At 36.5% G+C, this 26,274-nt stretch overlaps 1 protein-coding gene across 5 annotated transcripts in view; it reads right to left on the bottom strand.

Moving 5' to 3' along the window:
- The window catches only part of RELCH (RAB11 binding and LisH domain, coiled-coil and HEAT repeat containing), a 79,348-nt gene extending 53,080 nt beyond the window's left edge, over positions 1–26,268 (bottom strand). For 4 of the 5 annotated variants that reach the window (XR_003255794.1, XM_026079857.1, XM_026079859.1 and 1 more), the window contains exons 1-5: positions 25,986–26,268; positions 9,856–9,945; positions 1,922–1,993; positions 1,758–1,813; positions 1,519–1,632 (exon numbers count right to left, since the gene is read on the bottom strand). Coding sequence is in view for 3 of the 5 variants with exons in the window: in XM_026079857.1 (XP_025935642.1) it covers positions 1,519–1,632; positions 1,758–1,813; positions 1,922–1,993; positions 9,856–9,945; positions 25,986–26,226 (573 nt within the window). In the remaining 2 variants the exon portion in view is untranslated. Of the gene's footprint in view, positions 1–1,518; positions 1,633–1,757; positions 1,814–1,921; positions 1,994–9,855; positions 9,946–16,924; positions 16,944–25,985 lie in introns of those variants that run through there. The other variant, XM_026079860.1, reaches the window with a different exon arrangement.
- Between the last annotated feature and the right edge of the window lie 6 nt (positions 26,269–26,274).

The raw sequence follows: 26,274 nt of genomic DNA, 5'->3' as shown, positions 1-26,274 counted from the left end.
AGGTTGTGGAGTCTCCTTCTCTGGAGATCTTCAAAACACGCCGGGATGCAATCCTGTGCAATGTGCTCTAGGTGACCCTGCTTGAGCAGGGGGGTTGGACTAGCTGATCTCCAGAGGTCCCTTCCAACCTCAGCGATTCTGTGATTCTGTGATTCAAATTATGAAGATTTTCTGAAAGAATTATGTTAATAATCCAGACAAAATTCTGCATGCTATATGTTAACTGTAGTATGCTTACACTGTTTAGAGTTAAGAATTTTTAGATTTTTGGGGGGGTTAATATCCTTGTATCCTTGCAGTGCAAAACATTTCTATTTGAGGATGCATAAAAAGTAGGGATAAATTATTTGCTTCTTTTCTCTTTTTGGGGTTGTATCCTCACAAGTATTTGTACGAAACTAAGCATAGTTGATCTTCAACTATAGATGGGTGTTCCAGAAATTGTATTTAACTACCCATCTCCTTTACAGAGTAAGATATGAATTGTAGGAAAAATACTTCAGGAGTACTAGTTATAGGAAGAACTGGTTGAAATTCAAGCAGAAAAACATTTAATTTTTCTGATAATATTCTGCTTTTGTGCTGAATATACGGTGGGTATTGACGACATCATTTTGTTCACCAGTAACAATTGTAATGTAATTAGAACCTTCCACACATTTGAAAAAATTTTCCCTGTGAAATGCAAGCCAGAGACAAAGCTGATCGTCTTAAGAAAAATGCATCAAAGAATAGTTATGCTCTTAAATAACTAAGGCAATACCTTATTACTGAGAGCTTCTCCAAGAACATACTTAATGTTGCGGGATGATTAAATTTACTCGTATATGCACAAGGGATGACAAACAATGAGCATATGTAATCATTCCTTACAAATCGATTGAGTATGATTTAAGAAAAAGATGACATTCAAAATATAATAATATTTGGAACCTTGAGTTTAACTTTAATGGTTATAAATGGAAAGGTGTCCATCAGAACCTGGAAAAGCATATACTTGCATACAACTCGCAGTATAATTAAATATTTGCAACAAAAGAATTAAAACAAAATGCAGTTATAAAAATTAGCAACAAGTAGTACTATGGGAAACTACCGGAAACAGCTTTTTGATAAAATTGTTTTGTTCAAAAATAAAGTAAGTATTTAAGTATTATTATTTTAAGTATGATTATATTTTAATATTAAATATATTAATTATCTGGAAACTGTTTTTCTACATATATGAGCTGAATAGTGAAATTAAAATTGAGATTGTTTTCATCCTCTATGCTCTTTGTTTTGCTTCTTTTAAAGAGAGCATGCATTCTGTCTCCTTACCTACAAGCTTTGGGAAAAAACCCAAACTCCTTTCAAGCCATGCTTTACATATGAAAATATTAACTAACACATTTAACACTTAAAATACTTCTTATGTGTAAAGTGAGCTGCATGCACATGAAACACCATTTAAGATCACTTAAGTTTACAAGATCCTATGGAAGATAGGCATGTAAAAACAATACAAGGAAACCTTACCTGATCATGATTTTCATCTGAAAATGTTATTGATGTAAGCTTATAACTATTCTTCAATAAAAACTCATTAACTAGGAAGTTTAGAGCTCTTTTCTCAAGAGGTCTGATTGGCTCCTGGTGAAGAAAAAAAGAAAACAGTATCCTACGTCTTAGGTTCGTCTTCCTTTGGCATACTACAACTAGTAGAGCATATCTATATTGCAGTTCATGTAGAACTCGGTTTATCACCGGCCACTTACCTGAATTTCAGGACTTGATTTATAATTTTTTCGTTCCTGCAAAGGAACTTCATTTTCTGGGGAGGAAAAAAAAAGTAACTAAATATACTCTTTCACACAGGATGAGTTCAACTACTTCTACATCATTCAAAGTAGAGACTTAAGAAAAGGTTTATGTACACCACCTGCAGCCTGAGTCAGGTTGGCTCGGAGGGCCTGAATGGTCTCCTTGGCTTTCCGCAGTTCAAACTCCAGGACTGGACAGGGATTTGGATTAAACACACACAGGCATCCAACCAAGGCAAGGGAAACAAAAATAAAATATAAAAAGCAAGGATGGGTGTGAAAAAAAATATACAGTTTGTATTAAACAGAAAGCATGCAGTCTTTATGGAACTCATGAACGCATGCAGCAGAGTTGATCTGAAAGCAAACTGGTGAACATTTTCCATAGTCTTTTTGGTCTTAAGTTAGCTAAATCAAGATTTCAAGTTGTCTGACAAGGACTCGCTGTAGGGTTGTTTCATTTCTTTCTTTCTTTCTTTTCTTTCTTTCTTTTTTTTTTTAAACTTTCCCTATTACTGAAAAAAGTTTGTGATTTTTTTCCTGCACTCTTACTCTCAACAGATAAATGTTTTAATTTCTTGGGGGGTGGGAGTACACAGAGAATCCAAGCATACAAGTTTTAATAAAGCAGGTACATGCTGGTGGCACTGGAAGTTGTCTCCATGTAGCAAAGCCGAAACAGAGTGATAGTACTGCCCAACTGAGACTACTGAATTTCTTTCAAAAACAAAATTGTGCACTGCAATTTTACTACTTTAAATGAGTATTATGGCATAACTTGAAACAATGTATTTCCTTACTAAGAATTACTAAATCTCCCTTTAAAATTTTCTTGTTATTTTACTACAAGTTTTCAGGAATGCTCTAGAGTCAATCAAGATTTTGAATTCAGTTGAATACATTAAGAGATGCAGAAGACAAAAAAGCACAATATGCACTTTCACAGTACTTAGAAGAAGCTCGCAACAAAAATGTCTTTGCTCTATTATTCTCAAAAGTTTCCAGTGAGTCTTGACCTATACAACACTTTCCATCATCTAGAGTCAGTWTTAGAGATTCAAAAATATGAAATTTTAGCTGTCCCCCAGATCATCGTTATGAATTTCTCATGTTCCAGTGTTTCTTCTAAAAAGGCCCAGCACTGCTTCGTTCTCACTGGAATCTCATGTGGTTTGATTTTGAGGTCACATGTGTACTGTAGCTTCAAATTTAAAAACCTTGTACCTTTACAAAACATTAGATGCTTTTTATAGCCATTTACACATTTGAGGGAGCCTATTTAAGGAATTAACAGATAGATAGTTTCCATGCATATCATTAACTCTCAGATTACTCTAACCAAATTTAAAAATCCAGTTACCAGAAAGAATAATTCTTGTAACCAGCTAGAAAAGAAACACACTGCTACATATTGAAGAGTTAAACTATTCTAAATAATATTTCTAATATTTACTTAACTTTGATTCCCAGGCAAAGCTAAAATTGTTGTAACTACTTTTAATAAGAATATATTCACTAGACTTTTAATCATTGCTGGGAACAATTTAACAGGTTATTTTGAAAGACTTATAGAGGACAACGCATAGGCAGAAATATTGAATTGCCTCTTCCTTGTGAGAAATGCTATTAAAAACTACAAATAAATCAGTTTCCTTTTTGAACTCTAAGAATTTTCTGGTCGTTAACATGCATGGAAAAAAAAAAAGATTCACTCAGTTTGCATTTATCCATAAAAACTGAAGGAGTAACTACAGTATATCACATTTTCTACATGAAAGTAACTTGTTTGGTGCACAGAATTTTACTGCAGCGATACCAAAGCACAACTGAGGATATGATGAATAAAATATATAAAATCTCTCTCTAGTATTCAGCAATGCTGATCTGCAAATATTTCTGTGCAACAAAGTTAGAAAATGTTCTTGCAGTGAAGCCTCTAATCACTTCAGTACTTCCTTATATTTGAATTACTAATTCACACTTAAGATTCTAAGTTGTAAGCTACTGATTTGTTAGTTTTTGAAAACTGTAGAGAATTCAAATTAAGTAATTCTTTTGATGAAAATGACTATGTGTTAGCATCTGATTCTCTAATGATATTTTCAAAGAACAGAACAGTTGCAGATCAGGAGTGCCCTGCATCAGAATGATATAAATGTAAAACAAAACAAAAAGTTAGAAAAACAACAGAAACTAGAAAAAACTCAGGAATCCCATTGAGGAAAATAGGAATAAGACATATGACTGAAGCGTAGAAAGCCAAAAAACTCATGTCAGACAAACCCATGTCAGACGGCAAGAATTAATTTTCAGTGAACTGTGATGAAGCTGAAAATTGTTAGAAGCCATTATGACTTTACCCACTCATCCTTAAAAGTAGATTACTCTGCTGCATGTTTCTCTGCATATAGTGGAAGACTCTGAACACAGTATATTTGAAAAGTCACTTTGCAGCTTGTCACAACAGCCTGATCACCACAAAACAGTACTGTTAGAGTTGTACCTCACTTCCTATTGTGATTACTGCAACCGTTTTATTTGCCATTATACAAACCTCATTCATCTTTAAAGTCACAAATTTAGCTTTTATTTGAAGTTTGTTTTCAGTTTCTTTATTTAAGCTTATATATTTGTAGACCATTAGATCATAATCTCAATAGAAATTTTAAATGAGCAGAAGCTCTTCATTTTAGAAGCTACGATGAAGTGTAATCTGTCAAAATACACAATGATTTTTTAACTCAACTCTTTCTATACTTATGAGATCAACATTGGTGATCCCCATTTGTTGATCATCTGATGTCCTCTTTTTAAATAAATAAATAAAGCAACCTCTATCCCCTTTCTTTGTAACCATTGCCAAGTACTGACTTTTAAAACAAATGACCTGGTCTCTTTCTCTCAATGTCATAAAGCCTACATATATTCAGAAAGTTAAACCTTCAAATGCATTGAAAAAGTCAACTAAATTTTAACTTCATGTTTGACTGAACTGATAACATTTATAACTCTATAGTACTCGGTGAGAGGAGCTAGTGCTCCACAAAAATGATGCATGGAAGAGTTTTGTTGCAGACTGCCTAGGAGGGGAAAGAACTGAGTTTAACTTCCTCTCCATCAGGAAAGCAGAGAGCAGAAATTTGGACCTGTGAGGTTCACTAATCTTCCTATAAGGAAAGGGCATTACTGTACAAACTGCTGTGCCTTAGGGAAGAAAACTGTTCCTTCTGAATTTAAATGGCTCACTTGCTTTTTCTTCTTATAAAAAACCGAAATCATTACAGCTACCAATCTGAAAAAAGCATTGAGCCTTTACCAGGTCACTGTAAAAGAGTTGAATCTTTCAAAGCAATCAACTAAGGATTAGACCAAGATTTTCAGATTAGCTATTTTTAAATACTTCAGTTTTTACTCAGCTAATCTGATACAACTTTAAAAGAGAAGTGCATATCAAGAGCAGGTGGCTTGTCTACTCAGCTTAGAAATTTAAAAAACAAGCTTTTTCAAGGATCTCAATCTATTCACCCGCATTTATTAATGACTTAAGTTGTTGAACAGTGGATGAGAAGTTAGTCACAAAGAAAAATATGCAACTTGGGATATTGAACAAATTGAAATTAATACATGAACAGCAATATATTGTTGGACCAAGGCAAAGAAGTCGAAGGAATAAGCTGTACTTTTTTTGATTTTCAGTATTTACTTTTGTATAAGCAGTATTTTTTTCAATTTTACTGGAATTTTACATTCTACATACAAATTATTGCGTCAGCCTTTTGCATATTTCAGATAGCAGCACAAAGGTAACTCTACATTGTGAAGCTACTAATGGCATCCTGACATTTTCTTATAAAAGTACTCTAAAGGACAGCTAAGTGTCAGGGCCTCTTGTGTTTATGTAGCTTTCCTTGAATTCAAATATACCCTGTAACAATTTTTGTTTGCTTGATTGTTTTTTAACTGCCAAGTTCTTTCTTGTATATTAAGTGTAAAACCCTAAAGGTCCTCAAATATGCCCTCCAAAACTTGTACAACATTTCTTTATATTTGAGGGATTTGCATATATGAGTTAATCAGAAGAAATCTAAATTCCTTGACCAGAGTTAGCAATAAAGACGCTATAACAATATACATCCAGTCCCCCAAAAGAAAAGTGACCACATTTACAGGCAGCATGAAACATTTCAGGATAAAAAAAACAGACAGAACTGAACCAGCATGTTGTAATACAACACTAGAGATGACTATCAAGCTACAGAGAAGTTCTGATCCGCCTCTGGCTTCATGAACATGTTATTAGAGAATTTGTTATCATTCTAAAAGTGAGAAGCCAAGACTTGGCTCATCAGCCTTATTAATGCTTGCAAGTTAGTAAGAGAGGATCAGCCATAGAGAAGACCTGAACTACAGCAAACTGGCCTTTGGGTCCAACCCGTGGAGACTACCAACCTGGAAGGAATTCAAGGAGACACCCAACTGCTTAGCAGGGCTTAAGGTGGCAAATGGCAACAGAAAACCAGACCTGCTTCCAAGATGAACAAACTGAACACGCAGTGTTGGCAAGTGACTCTTATATGGCAGATGCATTATTTATTTATTTATTTTAAGATCCCTCTCTGAATTGTGATTGCATACAATATTATTTATTAAAAATATAAACAAAAAGGCTGCAGGGAAAGCAGGAAGTGTGAACCTAAGTTCAGACTAATGAAATCCTCAAAAATAATCAAGCGATCTTTGATCCTGTCTCTTATCTTCAAATCCTGACAACAGTAATGTTTTACTGTGCTTATTGGAGATATACAGTCTAATGAGAAATCAATACTAATGCAGGAGGATCCAAGAACACAAATGACTGAAAACAAGTTTGGCCATGAAGATTAAATTTATTACCATTCAAAACACAGCACCGCATTTCTAAAATTACAGACTCTTGAAACAGCAGACTTCAAAGGCAGGTTAGCACTACTGAATATTTTGAATTACGGAAAGTAGAGGTTTTTAGAACACAAACATACTTGTACACAAAGTCAATTTAAGATGTGACAAAAGATTCAGCTCTTAGATTGAATGCCAGGTGTCCTATTAATACAGAATGCTGTGGGTGTTTGAGTTCAAATTAGGTGTACTCTTATTCCATAGGAACGGAAGATGTTTTCCATTTATTATTTATTTTATGAAAATGGATAGTTGGAGGACATTTATTAAACCTAAAAAATTCTTCAGCACTGACTAGTACCGACTGTTTCGGCACTTACTGTAGATTCAAGACTTATTAGTCTTGGAGAATAAGTTGTTTTCATCTAGTATATTGCAAGCTAAGGATGCATATATATTTTGAAACTCTTTGTGGATTATATTTTTTTCATGCAATTTGTTACACAGCTCTCAACTTTTGTATTAAAATCAGGTAGATAAGGAGGAATATTGCTGTCTTCTAAATTGCTATTAGTTTTGTCATGCTCATCCACATCCTGACTTGCTTTTGTGACTTGCATCTGTTCAGTCAAACTGATTATAACATTATAGAAGAGACTCACTTAGCTTCCTTTGATCAGATTTCCCAAGTTACATACTCACGTCAACTCTTCAAAACATTTTTTTGCTTCTAGGCATTTTAACACCAGCTGAAATCAACTGGACTAGCAGATTTCAAATACCGAAATCCATTTGAAACAAGTATCTTTTTAGTTGTTTCCTGGATTTTTTGGATCAGTCAACTACGAAATCCAACAACTAAGTGTAACATCATCCATAATGACAAAAACAGAAATACAATGCCTTCAGATAGTAGATACGTGTGGTTTTGATTTGGTGCTTTCCAACATTACCACGTTAAAAAAAGTGCTAGTAACTGGATATGCTATAATTTTGGTTTTAAAGACCTTCCAGCTCAGAAGCTGTTTCTTTTAGTGACTGATGTGTATTGATTTACTATCCTTCATTCCACTAGAAAATTAATTTAGAAATGGGTTCTGTCCAAAGAAGTCTATAAGACAAAAGATAACAACATGAAAAAGGTATTTACAAAAGAAAAAAAAAAGAAAAAAGAAAAAAGAAAAAACAACTCTGAGAACTATCGAAAGAAAATGTGACTATCAGATCATGGCCTCAAGCTTTTCCAACAGATTAGAATTTTAGCTCCTATGCAAAGCTCCTCTTTGCTGAAAAGAAAGCATAAGAGAAGAAATAAGCAAGATGGACTTCTAGTTAAGTTTCAAATCACATTTGCAGTTAAGGACTACTTTAGAAGCAGAAGTCGTAAGCCAGATTTTGTTCAAAGAAGGAATTGGAAATGCAAAGTTTTTGAAGCTTCTGTTGAAATAATGTTTTATGTGCACATTGAAGATTTTTCAGTTTTCTGTAGGAACTTTTGCACAAGTTAGCTTATTGCTTAGGTAGATGGTTTTATTCAGAAGTCAGGTAGAGATTTTGAAGCAACTATAATTGAATTGAGTTTTAACTAGATTATTTTGGAAAACTTCAAGTCTTTACAAACGTCCAGAAATAATACCCAGGCTTGCTTTGGTTCAAGTCACTTTTTGAACACCACACAGAAAAACCTCTTTAAATGAGCACAGATCATATATCCTGCCATATAATTTACTTCTCTATTACATCTGATGGAGTGGACAAACAATACACTGTGATCCTCAAAATTCTCTCTTTTATGACGTATTTAAATTTAATATTAGGATATATTTATTTCATACTGGAAGCAGTCAATATTTTGCCAGGCTCCCTCAGAAGATGGATGTCAATTCTCTGACTGATCCTTAAACAGCTCTTATCCAATTTAGTTACTAAAGAAAGCTCCAAGCAAAGATCAAACTAGCTCTCTCAATAATATGCTTGTCAAGAAGGATTGCCTATAAACAGGAAAAAATCTATCAAGACAAGGAGAAAGTTAAAAAAATCTGAAAGCTGCTTGCTTCTGCCTTGTAGTCCAGGACATGATTCAGGAACACTTGCATTCCTTAAACACACTTTACATAGAACATCAGTTGTGTATTTAGGATTACTTCTCTCCTCGAAACTGAAACTTTGACTACATACACTGCAAAAGACAATAATTAGATAGTATTAAGAATTTGGAAGTTTCTGTACAAATGAAAGAACAACAATTACCTACAGTTCTAGGCCAGGGCATCGAAAAACCTGAATATACTTTATGTTCATGAAGTTCATTCAGTCATTTGCCTGAACGACAATGGCCAGTAAAGAAAAATGAGATTTCCCCAACATTTAGCTTAACTTCTGAATTTAGAAAAAAGCCTGAATTAGAGTATCATGGTTCATGTGCAAAAGAAGTTACAACCAAATGTAAAAGAAAAGCAGTCTCTGTCTTTGGCAAGATAATCATAAATCTGAAGTTAAAACTCCCCACAGACTTAGTTTAAGAACAACTGCAAGGAAAAAAAAAAAAAAACCCTGTTGCTTCCCTGAAACAACCTTATACAATCCAGAAGTCAAAAGGAAAGAAGAAAAGCATAGTTCAGATTTGTAAAAGAAAAGATTTGTGGAGCTGAGAAAACCCCAAATTTATTCTGGATTTGAAAAATGTTTGTTTGATCTACACATAGGCTACGTTTAACAGATGATTCACTAGAGATCTGTACATCATAAAGCTGCTACCTGGGCAGTAGTCACAGGCTACTGCAGAGCATGTGTTTAACGTGCTTCAGCCAAATAGCAGTGGTCAGTAAGCAGTATCAAAATATTGTTCTATTGTCAAAACACCTGGGCACTACTTTCAAGTATACTGGTTGCTACTATGCTGATGAAATGTAGAATCATATAGAAGTACCACCTATCTGAATATTTGCCATTTAGAAGGATATTGTGCTTTTATATGTTCTTAGGAAAAAAAATATATATCACTCAACAGTAATGCTATAGTAGATGGATCTGAAATATGTCACAAAGTGACTAGTTAAACAACCAAAGCAAAGTCTTCTCATCTTCAGGAATGTTCATGTAAATATACTGCTGCTAAAAACAACAAATCAAATGGTTAAGTGTTCTATGATTCCTGAACCATATAAAAACTTACCTGCTACTCTTTCGTCTGCTTCTCTATTGCCATCATCAGAATATCTTGCAAAATCTAAGGAATCAAGAGTACTGATGCTTCCAGTGCGATCTTAAGGGAAGGGAAAAAAAGACATGTGAAAAATGGAAAAAATCTTAGAGAGCTGACTAGCTTTAATAGAAAAAGTCAAAACATCATTTCAGTAATTGTAAATCAAAGGCTAAGTAAATGTTTTGTGCGATTGAAACTTCACTATGTTTTCCAAGTCTGACTTTTTAAGTAGATAAACAACCATGACAAGAGCATGACTGTAAAGTTTAAAAAACAAACAAACAAAAAACCTCCCCAGCATTCCAACAAGATCAGAYACTGCAATAAATTCCTGCCCCTGACTCCCCAAAAGGTAGCATTTTTACCTTCCCTATATGTCAGGAAGAAAGTCCTATAGCTCTTTCCTTTTTTCTACCAATTGCCCAAGAGCTTTGCTTGGACAATCAGCTTTGCACACAAAAGCAAACAGATATAACTGCTCTGCAATAAGTTCAAAGAATAGCAGTTCTGTTCCCATTTTATGCAAGTCTGTAACTGCCCCAAATCCTCTACCTTCTTTTCCCTTTTTTACTATTTTAGGGCATGTTAACATGGACAAATGTTTCTCTACATTATCTCCTGATTCTAGCCATTAACTTTAGTACATAACCCACTTAACACAGAATTTACTAAGTTATGTATTAGCTAGCAAAATGAAAGCAAAACAAGTGCAGTTCATGGTACTGCAGTTATAATACACTCTGGAATTTAATTCCTAATTACAAGACATTCAACAAATTCAGTAAGCAGCATAAGGTTCTAATCTGACCTCAACATTTTTCATTTCACTAAAATACGAAAACAGAATGCACACAGTTTTGGTAATTTCATGTCTGTTGAAGTACACATCCACCTTTTTATTAGAAAAATGAGTAAAGAAATGCTCAAATAGTGACAGAAACCCAAATAAAAAGAACGTGTTCCTAAACCTTGAACATTAAACTATTACACCAAGTATCTTAGTATCCTTCCCCTTCTTTTGAAATCAATTTCTATGTAGCTCTGCAGAAAAATAACTTTAATTACATTAGAACTATTGTCACACAAACAAAGAACAAATTCCATATGGCTGTCAAAAACAAGCACACCCCTCCCCCAAAACTGTCAGTGGGAATAAAAGCAATCTCATCACCAGACAGTCAAATTCTGCTGTGACTAACACCACAGAAGGTAAAGTATTTAAACTTAAGAAAAAAATTAAATCATGCTTGTGTCAGAAAACTAAGGAATCTATTAATGATTTTCTTTTTTTTTATGCTTAAGTCTTATGGGTCCCTTAAGGTCTTGTGACATCCTCTCTACATAATAGGCCAGCACTAGAAGGAAATACGAACATCTGGATTCAGATTGATTAAAGCATCTCTACCTACTTGAAAAGCTTTAGAGAATACAAAGCTTGCCAACTCAAGCTAAATTCTACAGTACCAAAACTAAAGTGTCTGGCAATCCTAATTTGTCTGGTTGATACAGACATAGATATCTATCTCAATATCATGATAGTCTTTAGTCACCTAAATTTTTTCTCCGAGTATGCTTTGTCCACCAGCCAGAGAAACAGATTATTATTCCTGAATTCTATTTAGTACTTAGTTTTAAACTTCACATTTTGTTCGCAGGTTCTGGTCTTATTTATTGCACTACTTTGAAGAAGTATTTAATAATTCCCTGTAGGCTGTTCCACAGTGCTTAGCAGCATAGTAAAAATTCTTCTTTTTACAGTGCCTCTGCAAAATGGATCGTTGTGAAAATAATCCAGGTTTCACACATCTGGAACCACCGTTAGAGTGATTAAGTTCAAAAGTAAACATGAATTTTGAATGCACAGTGTGAAAGTCTTCAGATCTGACTTTTCAGAACACCTAGCACTTTGTTCAGCATAATGCTAAGCCCTGCTCCAATTTATTTCATCTGTAGCTGCAAGTTTCCTCAAATAATTTTTTGAAATCAGATTCCAGTCTAAAGTTAAACATAAACTGAGAACTACAAATAGAAATACCAATGAACAAACACTTTTTAAAAAGTGACTCAGTCTTATATAGCATCATTGTGGCAAAAGCAAAAACACAATTCTTTCTCCTCTTGCAGTCTTGCCATGTTCACAGCGCAACTTTCAATTTCTCTTGCAAGGCGGGTAACATCGGAACAACTAATTTTTCAGGTAAAGTCAACCACATCATCATTACTGAAGCACCTAAAGCTGTATGCAACAAAAGTGCTTTCACGTAACTAGCAGCATGTCTTAAAGGCAAAGGCTCCCCCCCCACCAACTGATAAAATCAATAATCCAGCCATAATGCACACAAGCATATTTGCCAAAGCAGCAGCCAGAAACCTGTTGAAAAATCATCCGATGTGCTAAGAAGCATTAATTCATGTCATGGCTGGTTCCTTGTACCATTAATTCCCTCTCCTGATCCTCCTTCCTGTCTCAAAAATACCTGCCTCAGGTCTTCTCACTATCCTCCCCACAACACACTTGGTCCAACATACCCAGTCAATTGACCTCCCTCACATGTAGCTCACCTTTCTTCTTGGAAAGATAAATTAGCCCATGTTAAGCTTGGTGCTGTCATTACTAAACCAAGTCGGTTTGGGTGCTAAAGTCATTATCTTCACCCTATTCAACCTGAAGATAAAGACAGTTTTCATTTTAAATCTTATGTATCACATTGCACCCAGAAAAAGTGGAGTCTGAATCTACACTGCGAACTGGGTAGACTAGCCAGATGAATGCTTAAGGAAAAGAAACAGTAACAGAGAAGGCTGTATACACACACAGGCTGAAGAGTATCTTCTCCTCAATTTACTGTCCCCCTAGACTGTACATGTTGCAGAACTTGATTAAGTTGGGTACTTACAGCTAAATGGTATAGCTTGAATAATGTAAGAAGGCAGTATAATATAGCAAAGTAGTGGTTGGTGCGTCACCAGTGCTGAAGCACTTTGGCTGAGACACATCCTGGACAAACTGGCTTCACAGGCATCAGTGAATCACCAGTGCTGAAGCTTCACCTTGCCAAGCCCCAGCTATGGGGAAAGCCCAGTCACTGCTGATGCTGCACTGCCACAGCTTGCTGCTGAAGCAGAGGTTTCAAGCAGCAGGAAAGGAAGAGATGCAGGAGCTACTCCCTTCCCTCTCCTTTCAGCATGGGTATAGCTGTTTGCTTTTGCTACCAACCTGGAAGGGCATGCTTGAGCACAGCCAAGCTGGGTGAGGTCCAAGAACAGCTCCTCCTCCTTATGCTTGGACTGTAAAGCTTGTAGTGCCACATGAACCTTGCCTACTTTGGCTATGCTGGCAGTCTGTCCCGAGGCACAGCTGCTTCTGTGCCAAGGCTGAGGGAATACTGGGCAGCAACTGGATCTGCTTCTTCTATTAAATGCCGCAGCAGCACTACTGACCTGGATGTTCCCACTGCTGGCACTAGGTCAGGTGAATTTTGGAGCAGTTATTTTACAATGTATTGGAGCTTCTAAGGTAACAGAACTGACTTCCACCTAAGGTAACAGAACTGACTTCCACCTAAGGTAACAGAACTGACTTCCACACAAAAATATAAACAGCACATAATAGCAAGCAAAGATGGATTTCCAATAGAGGCTGCTAACCTATCAGCCCATGAGATTACTTGGGATAACAAGGGGAGAAGAGAAAGGCATGTGAGACAGTTAACTGAAAATACTGCCCAGGCAGGTGAGCGGAAACCCCAGGGCTGGCAAGCATGCAGGATACAATACCAGCAGCAGAGTCACAGCACCCACCTGCCACCTGGCAGAGCCACGCTGAAGAATGCGGCTAACCACGCCTGTCACATCATTCCCTACTGCTTTACTTGTAGGCCGTCATTAGTGGAGGCTTACCTCCTAAGAATAAGTCCATCCCCCCCAAAATAACAGAACAACATTTTACAACCTCAAATTTTATGCTTCCATAAGGGATGTATTTGCACAGCAAAGGATTAATGGGTGAAAATGGTATGTCCCTGAGGGCAACACACTGGCCTCATTCAGCAAGAAAACTAGCAGGGCTGTTTGAAGGAGGGCAAGCAGCAAGGTAAGTGCTGAGCTCAGCCTGTGCAGCTCACCTGGGGAATGCGGAACGCCAACATTTTTCTCAAGTACAAATAGTTGTACTCCAGTATACTGGATCGAAGTATTTTAACTAAAGCATTCAGAAAAGAGAATTACTTTTCCAACCGATAAAAAAAAATCAAAATTGTTAGGAAAACAAATTATATTTCTTTGTTTAATTTCTTTTTTAATAAAAAATTAAAATCTTAGGTTTAAGTGATTTGGCAAAGAATAATCAAAACCAAATCTTGCAGGGCGAAACTGCTGAAAAGGAGAAGTATACTTTGGCTGAATTGTTTCTGTAGAAAAAAAGTCAGCTGACATTGTAACAGGAAGACATTTTGCTGTCATGACAAGCATTCTCAACAACAGTCTCCTGCATATGGATTTTTTAACACTTTCTATTTTGGTATTCTGAAATAAAACACCTTTCTTTTTAGTCAGAAATTCCTTTTTGCTAAAAGTGCTCCAGTGAATAGGCACAGTGGAAAAATAACTGCTGATAGTTTAACATTTCAGAAATATTAAAACAGCATAACAAGAAAAGTTTTGACAAGCAGGAAGAAAAAATTCCAGTGTGTCTTATCATATTAGGTGATAACCTAAGACCAGTGCCACAGGTGCGCAGAAAAGACAAGAAGAACAGGCTTAAGCTTTTCATATGTCCTCCTGCCAGTAAAATGCCAGGAGATAGACTGGGATGGTAAAGGAGAGGAACTGCATGCAGTTCCTATCTCTCACCTCAGCCAGAGGAAAACAGAACCCAAAAAGCTTACAATCATATTTGATACTCAAGGCTAAGAAAAATTTTCATCCATTCATCAAATACAATTGCTTTAAAATACAAAAATATATCTAATATTGTATATTATAAATGATTATAATTATCAATAATATAATAATGTAATAATAAAAAACAAATGCAATTGTTTTAATTTCATCTGCGAAGTTACAAATCAGGTTCACCATCAGGTTTTGCTCATGAACATATACAATCTTTTAACATACTGCTTCATCTTAGAGGAAGAAAATTTAATTCCCTTCTTATTCCCAGAATGGCCACCTGCATTACATGCAGATTTCTGCTCACAGCTTATGTTCCCTTTGCATATTTATCTCTCTCTTTCACTGAAAGTTAAGTATAACCGTATAAAGAATAAAATGCAAAAAAACCCTCAGAACAAAGTGCTTCAGTCCTTTCCACCAGCATACTTTCTAAAAAACCCTTTAAGTTTCATTTGCCATTATGATAAAAAGTTTACTTTTTATCAGCTTACCTAAATGGACACTTACAGGGTTCACACTAACCAGCGTTCCACAATACAGGAATTAAACAGAAAAATTACAATCCTTTACACAAATATATTAAGTGATCTTTACATGGTATTATACAGTAAATCAGCTAAAAGTATAGGAAAACCAAGCAACTCTACTTCCTAATGGAAACGCTCAAGAAACATCATAAAGACAAATCTCTTGGAAGCTATCATTTAAAAATGACATTTACTTCAAGAACACCTAAATTGATTTAAAAAAAAAAAATACTAGTTGGTAAAGCAGCCAATAAACTCTCATATTTTCTCTAAGATGAAAGGAAATCATACCAGCAAATACTAAAAATTAACCAAACAGAGCACATGAAGACCAAGAAATCCATTTTTGTTCCTTGAATTCAAGAAGTAATAATGGTATTACATCTGTAAAAGACAAATCCACTTTGCATCTCTGAGCATAAATGTTCACTTGTATTGAAAAAGTACCTGTAACCTTAAAAACAAGACTGTTACCACAACTTAAACCGATTAGAGTAATAACTGGCTACTAGAAGATTGTTTTTGATTAGCATACATACAGAACAACAGGCAGTGCAAAGGGAATTCCTCCCAATAAAGATCAAATGTAGTTTTTCACTAGGATATTCAATATACTGGGACAAAATCCTTTCCATTTTAAGCCAGACTTTAGGTATATTATGTGGGTTTTATCTAGGGAAAAACAGCTGTAAGTAGAAGACATCTTATGTCTACCTACTGTAATTACTTATTATAGAAAGTTATTGCCTTTTTGGAGATAATGAAAATGCTTTACCAAGAAAAAAAGTCCATTAGCTTGGATAATAACTTATGCCTAGCATGCTAGTACAAAACCATCATCCAAACTCTTCAGAAATCAATCCCAGCATGTCACTATTTGGATAAGAAAGGAAAACTACTATTTTTAAATAAAACAAAAAGCAGAAAACTAAAAACAGTCTATGAAGAAATTATACATGATTATTTAATGTAGTTCTACTTGTCATTTATTGTAGCTTTACCAAACACAAACATGCAAAGTATCACAGCCTTGTAAAAACTGCCATGGAACATTCTTCATGCTACTGGCTACAACAAAAGATTTATATAGAGAATTTTGAATATTTATGCAAGCAGAGCTCCAGAAACTCTGCTTCCAGAGGCATGAATCAGACATAACTTTTTACTTCAGAGAAGATTAAAATGCTTTAACATTAGTGATATAAGATACATAAGCAACTTGATCTACCAGAAGTAATTTTATTTGATAATAGCACTGACTCTTCAGTGAGGTAAATTTTTACCACATAAGATTTTACTAAGGAGAAATCTTACCAAAATCTCTCACTTCAGTCTCAGGCACAACTCTTTACAAATCAGTTTGGGTTAATGCCTTCTAGCATATCTTGAATTAAAAACAAAAAGAACAACCCCCCTCACCCCCCAAACCTCACACAGATATTGAAAGTTGCATAAATGAACAAATAAGGCCATCAAAAATTATCCATTATCATCATCTTAATAAGACAATGAGAATTTGTTCTTCATTCTTGACCTAATCATAGAAAATTTGCTTTGAAGAACATGAGAAATTAAAATACAGTAAACAGTACAACACGTTATAGATTACAGATTACCTTTAGCTTTTGGACATCCCATCCTTTTTTTTTTTTTTTTTTYTTCTCCTTTCCAAAAGAGATGAAGGCAAACCAGCACATACTCTGATAACAAATTCTGGTTGACAAGTTTCCTTAGAAACTAATCAGGTCTGCTACTTTTTTTTCATTTTTCCTCTGTGCTATAGGTGCAATAAAAGAGCTGTGAAAGTTAGTTCAGGTTAAGGCCTAAGGAAATGCAAGTATACAAAAATATATTTTAGATCTGCTTCTCTTCATGTTAAAGAAGCCAACCTTGAATACTCAAGACTTACAATAAACTAACCTTTACAGCCATGGAACAGATGGCCTGCTCTATTTTAGAAGTATTAGTCTATAAAAGCACATTCCTGAATAACCAACATCTTCAGCTATCCTCCACATCACCACAGGCAGAAACGGCAGGATCTGAGGAAACTGGGGACAGAGACTATCTGGGACACTGAATAAAGTTTCTCTTGTATTACTTGCACATGCTTAAAATCCTCATTGGTGCTTTGGTGCTGGACTGCGTAAGTGTGTATGTGAATAAACCAATAGGTAAGCAGGATAACATTCACAAATGTGGAACGAGATTAAAAACCTGAAGAGCTTTAATGGAATCCTTTTTACATCAGTTAAGGGGGAAAACACCGTTAACACCTCAAAAGTGATTTTATCAATTCAGAGTTTGAATATGTGGCTGCATTATGTAGCAACTGGAATAAATATATTGTGCAATATATATGAATAAGTGAATTAAACTATTTAAAAAGATATTCATCTCAGATGATACTGCAAGTTCCCTTACTGTAAGTCTGACCAAATTTCACGAGACAACTGTTGAGCAATATTATTTTGAAGTCTTAATATGGCTGTTGCCTTTAGAACTTCTGCTGTCCTTCAACTTGTTCCAAGCTTACCCCTGTTGGATCAGCCAGAAATGCAAACTTGATCCATGACAGCAGATATCTGATCTAGCATAAGCCCTACAGGGAAGAAACAGACTTATTCCTCAAAATTTTAAATGAATTTGAACCTGCAAAGTGAACTTAAACCGCATCAACACATAACACACTGCTATGGTTACTCTGATATGAAACTAGGAGCCTTAGAGTCTAGTTTATTGTATCATGCACTACATTATAAGCACCTGGCTTATCAACCTTGTTTTGTAATTGCAGATGGCTGTCTTGCCCTGTCCCAAATGTTCTTACTTAGTATGAGACTAGCTGAATTTTGAAAGTTGGTGTGTGTTGAAACAAAGTTCTCAAACCATCATCAAATGAAAAGGAAATCAAGGTAAGTAAAGCTATTAGAATAAATTTAACTTCTTGAGCTGCTAGAGCTTATAAGTTATCTAGAATTCTTAAACAGGTTTTCTAAGATGATCAGATAACACTAGTCCATGAGAGGAAATTCAAACTAGACTGAAAACAGATGATCAATATATTTATCTTCTTCATATTATTAACAAGCAATGAAAATTCATAGAACATATATGAACCTTAAAACTGCTTGGAGAAAACAAATCTATGTTTGCTGGCCAAGAATAAAAAATTAAACCAATCACCAGGAATGTATAAGAAAAAATTTGTAAATATAGTGCAAAAAAGAGATATAATGCTAACCCCCATGGTGGTGGTGGGGGGAGGAATTCTCCTGGAACACAGCAGAAGCTCATAAGAAGGAAGAAACATAAGCAGAAAATAGATAGATCTTGCACCCTAGCACAGAAATAAGCCACCCACAAGTAACCGAACTGGGTTAAGATATAGATACTGATGCACCTGATCTGACTTCACAGAAAACCATACCAACAACAAATGTACTGCTTCTGGGGGGTAGCATACCATATAGACAGTTTCAGACAGCAGCCAAATTAAGAGTCAAAGAATTAAGCTGGCCCTGCAGAAAGCTGTTTGAATGTTGCTGCAGTGAACACCAAGGTCCAGGGGGTGTATTAGCTTGGGCATAGCGTTAAACCCGGACAGGCTTCCTATGTGTGCGCTGCAGAGCGCTTGAGACAATAGTGCTTCCCAAAACAAAAGGGCTAAGCGAGGAGCCCGGCGCAGAGGCACTCCCTCCAGCTCCAGACCCCAGCGGGCTTTGGCAGAAATCAGAAAGCAGCAAAGGATCAAGTTAACTCCACATGCTCAGTGCTGCTGCCCTGCCTTTCGCAAAGTGCATCATATGACTCGCATTACAAGGAGTTTTCCATTCCCCACAGCGACCTAGCTCTCTGCTATGTTCTCTGTCATTAAGCAAAATTATCTTTTATCAATCCAGTCCTTAACTGGTTGTCTTTGATGAGGGACTATTTAAAGTGTAATGTGTAAGATGGTGCCCATCTTAATTCTCAAGTGTTGCTTTCTCTCAGTTCACTCAATATTTCAAATTCTAGTATGTTCCCCTTTCTCTGGTTTCTTTATTTATCTCAGGACAAGAGTAAATTTTTCAACTTTTAACAACATGTGTCCAGGCGTATTCTATAAAGAATTAGACCAAAAATAAACTAGAATATTTTTGCCACGATTTTTCTTTCTTTGACAGTCCTGTCAAATGACAACATCCAAACAGATATCTTTCTAAAGAGTCTGTCAGTTCATAACTCCCTCTCCCCCAACATCAGAAAGTACTTGTTATATAAATAAGAAATTCTTATTCTGTGAGTTTCTATGTACAAGTATTTCCTCCAATTCAAAAGCAAAGCTATCAGATTCATCACCTTCACGCAGTGTTATGTTGCAGGAAGGGAGGAAGTAAATTGCCTCTCCCCTATGTTGCACAGAGGGGAAGAGTTCAGTATTTGTCAAAGGCTTTTTCATCTTGGTCTCTTTAAAAAAAAAAAAAAAAAGTGTTTTTAAGAAAAAGGTTTTAACTGTTTGTCCAACAAACTCAATATGTGCTTTGTGCCATGTCTCAGGCATATGCATCATGAACAAAAATACAAGGTTTGTGAAATGCTTTACTGAAATCACTCAAAGTTTGAGCCCATGCCAGAGGAGAATCCAACTCAGTTTCTCAAACCTGTTTTGTCTCTGCATCTTTAAAATATGTTAGAAAACTAAATACAAATAACAAATTTAAGGTAAACAATTATGACTTTGAACATACAGCAGCATAACATTTTAGTATAAGTATGTTTATGACTTATCTCCATACACTGATAGGAAAGAGACTTCTGATGTGGCATTTTAAATAGTGAAATTCTTTACAATGCCTATATATGTATGCATACATATATGTCAGAACTTATTCCAAAACTTAGTTTAATTTGAAACTATGAGAACTTTTTTTAAAAATCCCTTTTCTACATTTTCATCAACTCTGAGTTTATAGAACATGTGTCCAGTATTTACAAGTTTTAAACCAATCAAGATCAGGGACTTTGCACACAGATCAGCTTTCAACAGTTGATACAACTATCTAAATTACCAGGGCTTGTCTGTAAATACTAGACAAACCTTTTAATATCAGACAATGAATCTTGTATAAAATTTCCAGCAAGCATTCTCCCAGCAGAACAGAATCTACAGGTCATGTAAAATCAAGAAAACCAAGAAACCAAGAACCAAGAAAAAGATAATTCTCAGAGGAAGAAAAGCTAACTCAATATACATTAGCCAGGACTGAATTTATATACAGTGGAGCTTAAAAAGCTTCCAATGGTTGGTTCTGATATGCAAAGTTCCAGATAATCTTATTGCTGTCTCCCTTCTTCTCTCCACAACAGAAATGAAACCTTTCCCCTAACACCAAAACTGGTAGAAGGGAACATGTGCTGCTTCAGCACAAAATATGCTTGTTTTGCTGGAACTTTCAACCAAACTTTTCCATGGTGGGAAGGCAGAATTGAACATCCATAGGCACCTTAGCTAGTCTGGTTATGTGTGGGTATGTCCTTTGCTGCAGGGTATAAACTCAAACATAACTGGACTAGCCAAGGTGCCTATGGATGTTCAATTCTGCCTTCCTCACCGTGGAAATTTAACAGTAACCCCTGGCACAGGAACAGAGCAGGAAGCCAAGACTGATGCAGCTGGATTCTTCATTGCATATAACATCCTAAGACAGCAGAACACAAATTAGTGACTTTGAAGTAAACTAGGATGAAAATGTATTACTACGTTGGCTACTCACTGATAGCTTCCTTTGTGCCTACCTAATCCCAGTGGACACTAGTTTACTGTTATTTGCCCATCGCTGCCATGCTTATTTCACACTACCTTACCTCGTTTTTTCTTTGTGTAGCTATACCCCTATGTGTACTAATCTGTCTTCTAAGCTATCTGTCATAACATTCCAAATCATCCCAACACAGACATTATCCAAAGTTTAAATTATTCACTCATCGACTGTAGTCATCAGAAACAAAGCTTGCATTATCTAATTAGAAGATTCTTGTGGACCTAGTTCTACTCATTAGACAACTAGAACATAATTGTAGAAGTTCTCAGCTAACAAGGTCTTGAATGATAAAGCGCATCTCCCACTGAAAATATTTCATAATTGTCAATGTTGATGAAAAGGAGAAGGGGTTAAAGAACTCACATCCGGAGGAAGTTCAGCTGGCTTCTCTGTTAGTAAAGCCAACTTCAGAGCATGATAGAGCTCACTGTCACTCCCTCTCAGGTTTCATTCAGGCAGTTCTGAAGGGCACGTAGCTCTCCTTTCCTTCAGCATTACATACAAGCGCCTTATCCTTCAACTCTGTTTCTTTTAAGGAAATGATATTCGGTCTCTCCCATCTGTCAGTAACAGCAGTTTTGTTTTCCTATTTGTCCACATCTCTCTATTCTGTCCTTAACAAGAGAAGCACCTTTCTTGTAAGCCACCATTTCACTCACAAGTCCTCTAGACACCGTTGGCAGTAGGATAGGTAGCTAACAAGATCACATACATCTTTGTTTATTTTAATAAGAAACCAACAAGAGCTTTGACCTGACAACCAAAGTCTAGTTGACAACTGAAAAAACTAATCAGAACAATTGATATTGTCCTCTTCCCAATTTCCAATCTTATTTAGACTGCCATTTAAGCTGAGATACAGCAAACTGCTTTGAGACAGTGCTGTCTTGCTCTGTATTCATACAAAACAAAAATTTGGTGAACACTGATCATGACAAGAGCCTGTATACAGTCACTTTCTCTGCAACTTAGGATTCAGAACTGTTATCAAAACACCCCTTTCTCACAATAGCATATTCAATCTGCTTTTGCCATGCAGCTTCTTCCACTAGGACTCATCTGAATTTCAAAGGCCATAAGCAAAAACAGAGAGAAACTTTACTACAGCTGAAACAGCAAAATTCCAAACAAAACTAGACATTTACTACACAGAAGCAGAATCAACTTTATATTTTTGTGCTCAGAAATTAGATTAATATAGTCAGAACCAACTCCATGGAAAATTACAAACACTTATTTTGGAAACAACTGGAAAAAAAGCATCTCCTTAAAAACATAAACGTAACAAGATCAAACCCCTTCTTATGACTTGCATTATGTCTATTTTAAAATTCAAGAATGTTGAGCTTTTATAGCCATAAACAAGAAAACAAATGGCAGATTTTAAGACTAAAGCTAGTTCTAGCAGTGTAAATTGCATGCCTTCAGCAAAGGACATTCATCAAGCATAGCACCTGAAGGGCACAATACCAACCACATGAGGAAAAAAAAAAATTCTTCATCTATTGTCCTCAGATTTGAATTATGGCTGTCAACATAGAGCAGTCATCAGGAGACCATTTGAGGTTGGGCAATGGGGATGAGACATTTGAGTCAGCATTATTTTTAAATTTAAATGCCTCATTTTTGCTGTACTTGCTTATACAAAAGCTGATACGGAAGGGGACATGAATTTAAATCTGTGTAGGTGCAAGTACCACTGCGTAGACCAAAGCCTTGTAAAACAATAGAAATACAGTATAGAGCAGGGGCTTCCAAACTATATACTCATACCACTAGTTTTAGAAAAGTGGTATTGAAATGCTCTAGCAGATCTGGAGCTACTGCTATTGAAACCAATGGTGAACGCTGACAAAAGAAGTTGGAGAGGATGTAGCAGAGCTGTGTGTGTGAAGGATGATTACTGCACACAGGTGCTGTATGTCTAAATGAACGGTGCTGACTCCTCATTCACAAAGTGAATTTATATTAAACTAAAAGAACAGAGTGGTGGAATATACAACACAATTCCATATATTTCATCACAATATAGCTTAATCTGTTTGCAGCTGTGATACATTATTGCTGCTGGAAGAGAGAGGGACATTTCTGCAAAAATACAAGAAACCTCAGTCATATGACTACCAAATGCTTATGTAATCAAGTACTCAGAAGCATGTCTCAAAGAAAAAACCAGCTTCTAAGTCACTTGCTGACCACGTGATATTAGTTGCCTTTTTCTAGCTCCTATGATATTTCATTAAAACCTCTTCATAACAGTCTAGAAAGAGGAAAAAAAAAAGAAAATAAGAGATTCCAGCATGTACTTTTAGCTTATTTAAAAGGATCCCAAGGACTTTGCACTGCTCCATAGAAATTGTCAGGCAGCATTCCAGACATGCTTCACATTCAACGAGAGTTGCCAGTCATACTACTTCTGTATCCATTCACATTACCAAAACTTCAGTATACAACTATAGAAACGTATCTAACTTGGCTGGAAAAAATTGCAGGTGCAAGGCGAGTGCTGTGAACAAGTTATGACTCAAAATATCAACAGAAATGATTTTTTTTTTTATTTTGAGCACATTAAGATTTTTCTCACTCAAACATCAGATTCAAGTGACCTTCAAATGATAACCCTGCTAAACTCCACTACTTTTCTACATTAATAGTTTCTATGAAGAAACCTACCATTTTATTCTTGAATCTCTTTTGCTGTGTACTTACAGTAAAAGCAAAAGAGAGTGAAGGTAACTGGACACTGTTCGCTACTCTCACTTAAATGCATTGCAAGTCTCCATGAGAAGATCCATCCAGCAACTTAGGAGAATGCAGGAACAACAGACTGGACTTCTTAACAGAACTGAATTCTTCAACTAAATTAGATACCACCTGTGGCTTATTTCTTGAACTAAACCTAATACCAGATGCTTAAGAGGAAAGTGAAAAAAACTCTTGCAAAAAGATCATATAATTTTCAGCCCAGAGTCTTTTGCAATCTGTTTTTTAACATTTGGAAATTGGCTTAAATTCAGAGGCTGAAGACTTTATTGCCTCTTGTTAACATTAACCACAACCAGGTTGAACAGCACTGACAGAACTACTAGCTCTATGCTAGATTCCAGATCTCAAAAATGTTTGATTGCAGTAAGTCCAAAAATCTACTTGAGTTACACTAAAATACATTTTGTTTCATTGTTCTGGATCTGTCAGCTTTCAATGTCACTCAATGATAATTTTCTTTTGAACCATTTTTGAGACAAAAAAAAGCTATGAAAAAACCCTCTAAACTTCCAATTATACTTAAGCTTTAACCTAAGATTTATCGTGATCTTTATTTTTATCGTGCCTCAGTATTATCATACTGCTCCAAAAATAAGTTTTAGTTCTCCTCCTCCTCCTCTCTCTCCCCCACTTTTTTTTTTTTAAATAGTGAGGTCCTATTGCAATCTATCACACAGCAGGTCAGCACAGTAATCATTAAGATGTTCTCAGGTAATTTAACATTGATCTAGAATCTCAAGAAGTGACTTTCTGCATGCATAACACCACAGTTACACAGGCTGCAGGTTCTTTAACTCTACCAGAATATGTATACTATCAGTAAAACTCATTGATGCAACATGTCATGCTAACAAAGAAAAGAGAATATTTAGTCAGTCAGGTGAATTGATTGGAATCTCAAAGGAAGCTGCTTTTAATTAAAAATAAATTTAGGTACTTTGTAGCCTTGGAGCACAAGTTTTTCCAACATTCGCCAATCTTATCGTGAAGATGACTGCACTGAAGCTCTCAGTTCAAAGTCAACTATGAAATCCTATGTATTCATAAAGAAGATAACTAAGGTTTAAACACCATAGTAAGAATGTAAAAAATACATACCATTTCTAAAAAATACTGGAAAACAGTAACAAGATGAAAGTCTAGATATCTCCTAATACTGTTAGCTATCTAGAAATATTATTAGTCATTTCCAAATTTTAATTGCATGTCCTTGTAAAAGTAGAAACATCTTTTTAAATAAGCAAAAGAATGGGATTAGTTACAAAATGCCTGTAGATGTCAGAAAACACACATATACATAGACACATCTCTCAACTGTCTGTTGACCACAACCCCTGTCATTCCATTTTTTTCCTGCAAGTTCATTAAGTCCTCAGAAGTCAGATAGTTGGGCAGCTTCTCCCTCTCAAAGTCACTTACATAAGCTACCTTAAAAATATAATAAAGACACCACTTTTAAAACTCTACTTTTCTTATTGACAAAACACAGAAGTAATTTTATTCTAAGCTATTTACTCTACCATTAAACCTCAAGAGCTCCTAAGCCCAGCTATGCCATGATTTTCCAAATGTCAGCACTGCCTTTTCTCCCCAAAGCTATATTAATCGAGTATACATAGAGAGAGAGAATCATATAAAACACTGTATTACCTGTCCCTGAACAAGTAACGCTSGTGAAGTTTGGAAAGCTATCCTTCAAAGACTTAGCCATTCCAACACATCAGTGGAAATAGCGTGCTGGCCTCTGACAGCCCATTTTTGACGACTTGTAGACTTTAAACATATCAATAGCCATGGTTATCACTTAACCCTGAGAAAAAGAATCCTGAACATATGATCTATGTCTGGGTAGTAGGTACTAAAGAAGGCACAACGAGCCCCGAGACAGCTAATAATTAAGGCTGAAATTCCTCACGTTACTCTTACATTCGGCGCACGTGTGACCTCGCGGGAAGGCTGAGGCTCGACAAGGAGCGCGAGCAGGCCCTGCCCTGGCACCGCATCCTGCGGGGCCACGCCGGGCCCTGCCCCGGCTGCCCCGCTCCGCCAGCCCCCCGGCGCCCTCCGCGGCCGCCCCTGCGCAGCCCGCACGGCCCGCACCACTTACTGAGCTGGCCGGCCGCAGGCTCCCTCCCGCCGGCGGCCGCTCCGCCGAGCACGCCGCCGCCCAGGCCGCCCAGGGCCCCGCCGGCGGGCGGCGTGCCGCTCTGCCGCTCGAAGTTGCCCGGGTTGGAGAAGTAGTCGCGCAGGCGGGGCAGCTCCCGGCCGCTCTCCAGCAGCTCCGTGTGCAGCTCCAGCGCCGTCAGCAGGAACTGGTCCCGCAGCAGCTGCGCCGCCAGCGCGTCCATGGACACCCGCGGCGGCTCCCCTGCGCCGGGGCCCGCGCCACCGCCGCC

This window comes from Apteryx rowi, unplaced genomic scaffold (assembly GCF_003343035.1).
Source record: "Apteryx rowi isolate R43461 unplaced genomic scaffold, aptRow1 scaffold_50, whole genome shotgun sequence".
NCBI classification, from domain to species: Eukaryota; Metazoa; Chordata; class Aves; order Apterygiformes; family Apterygidae; genus Apteryx; species Apteryx rowi.
Note: the sequence above shows the minus strand (reverse complement) of the source record. Positions and strands in the feature narration are given on the sequence as shown.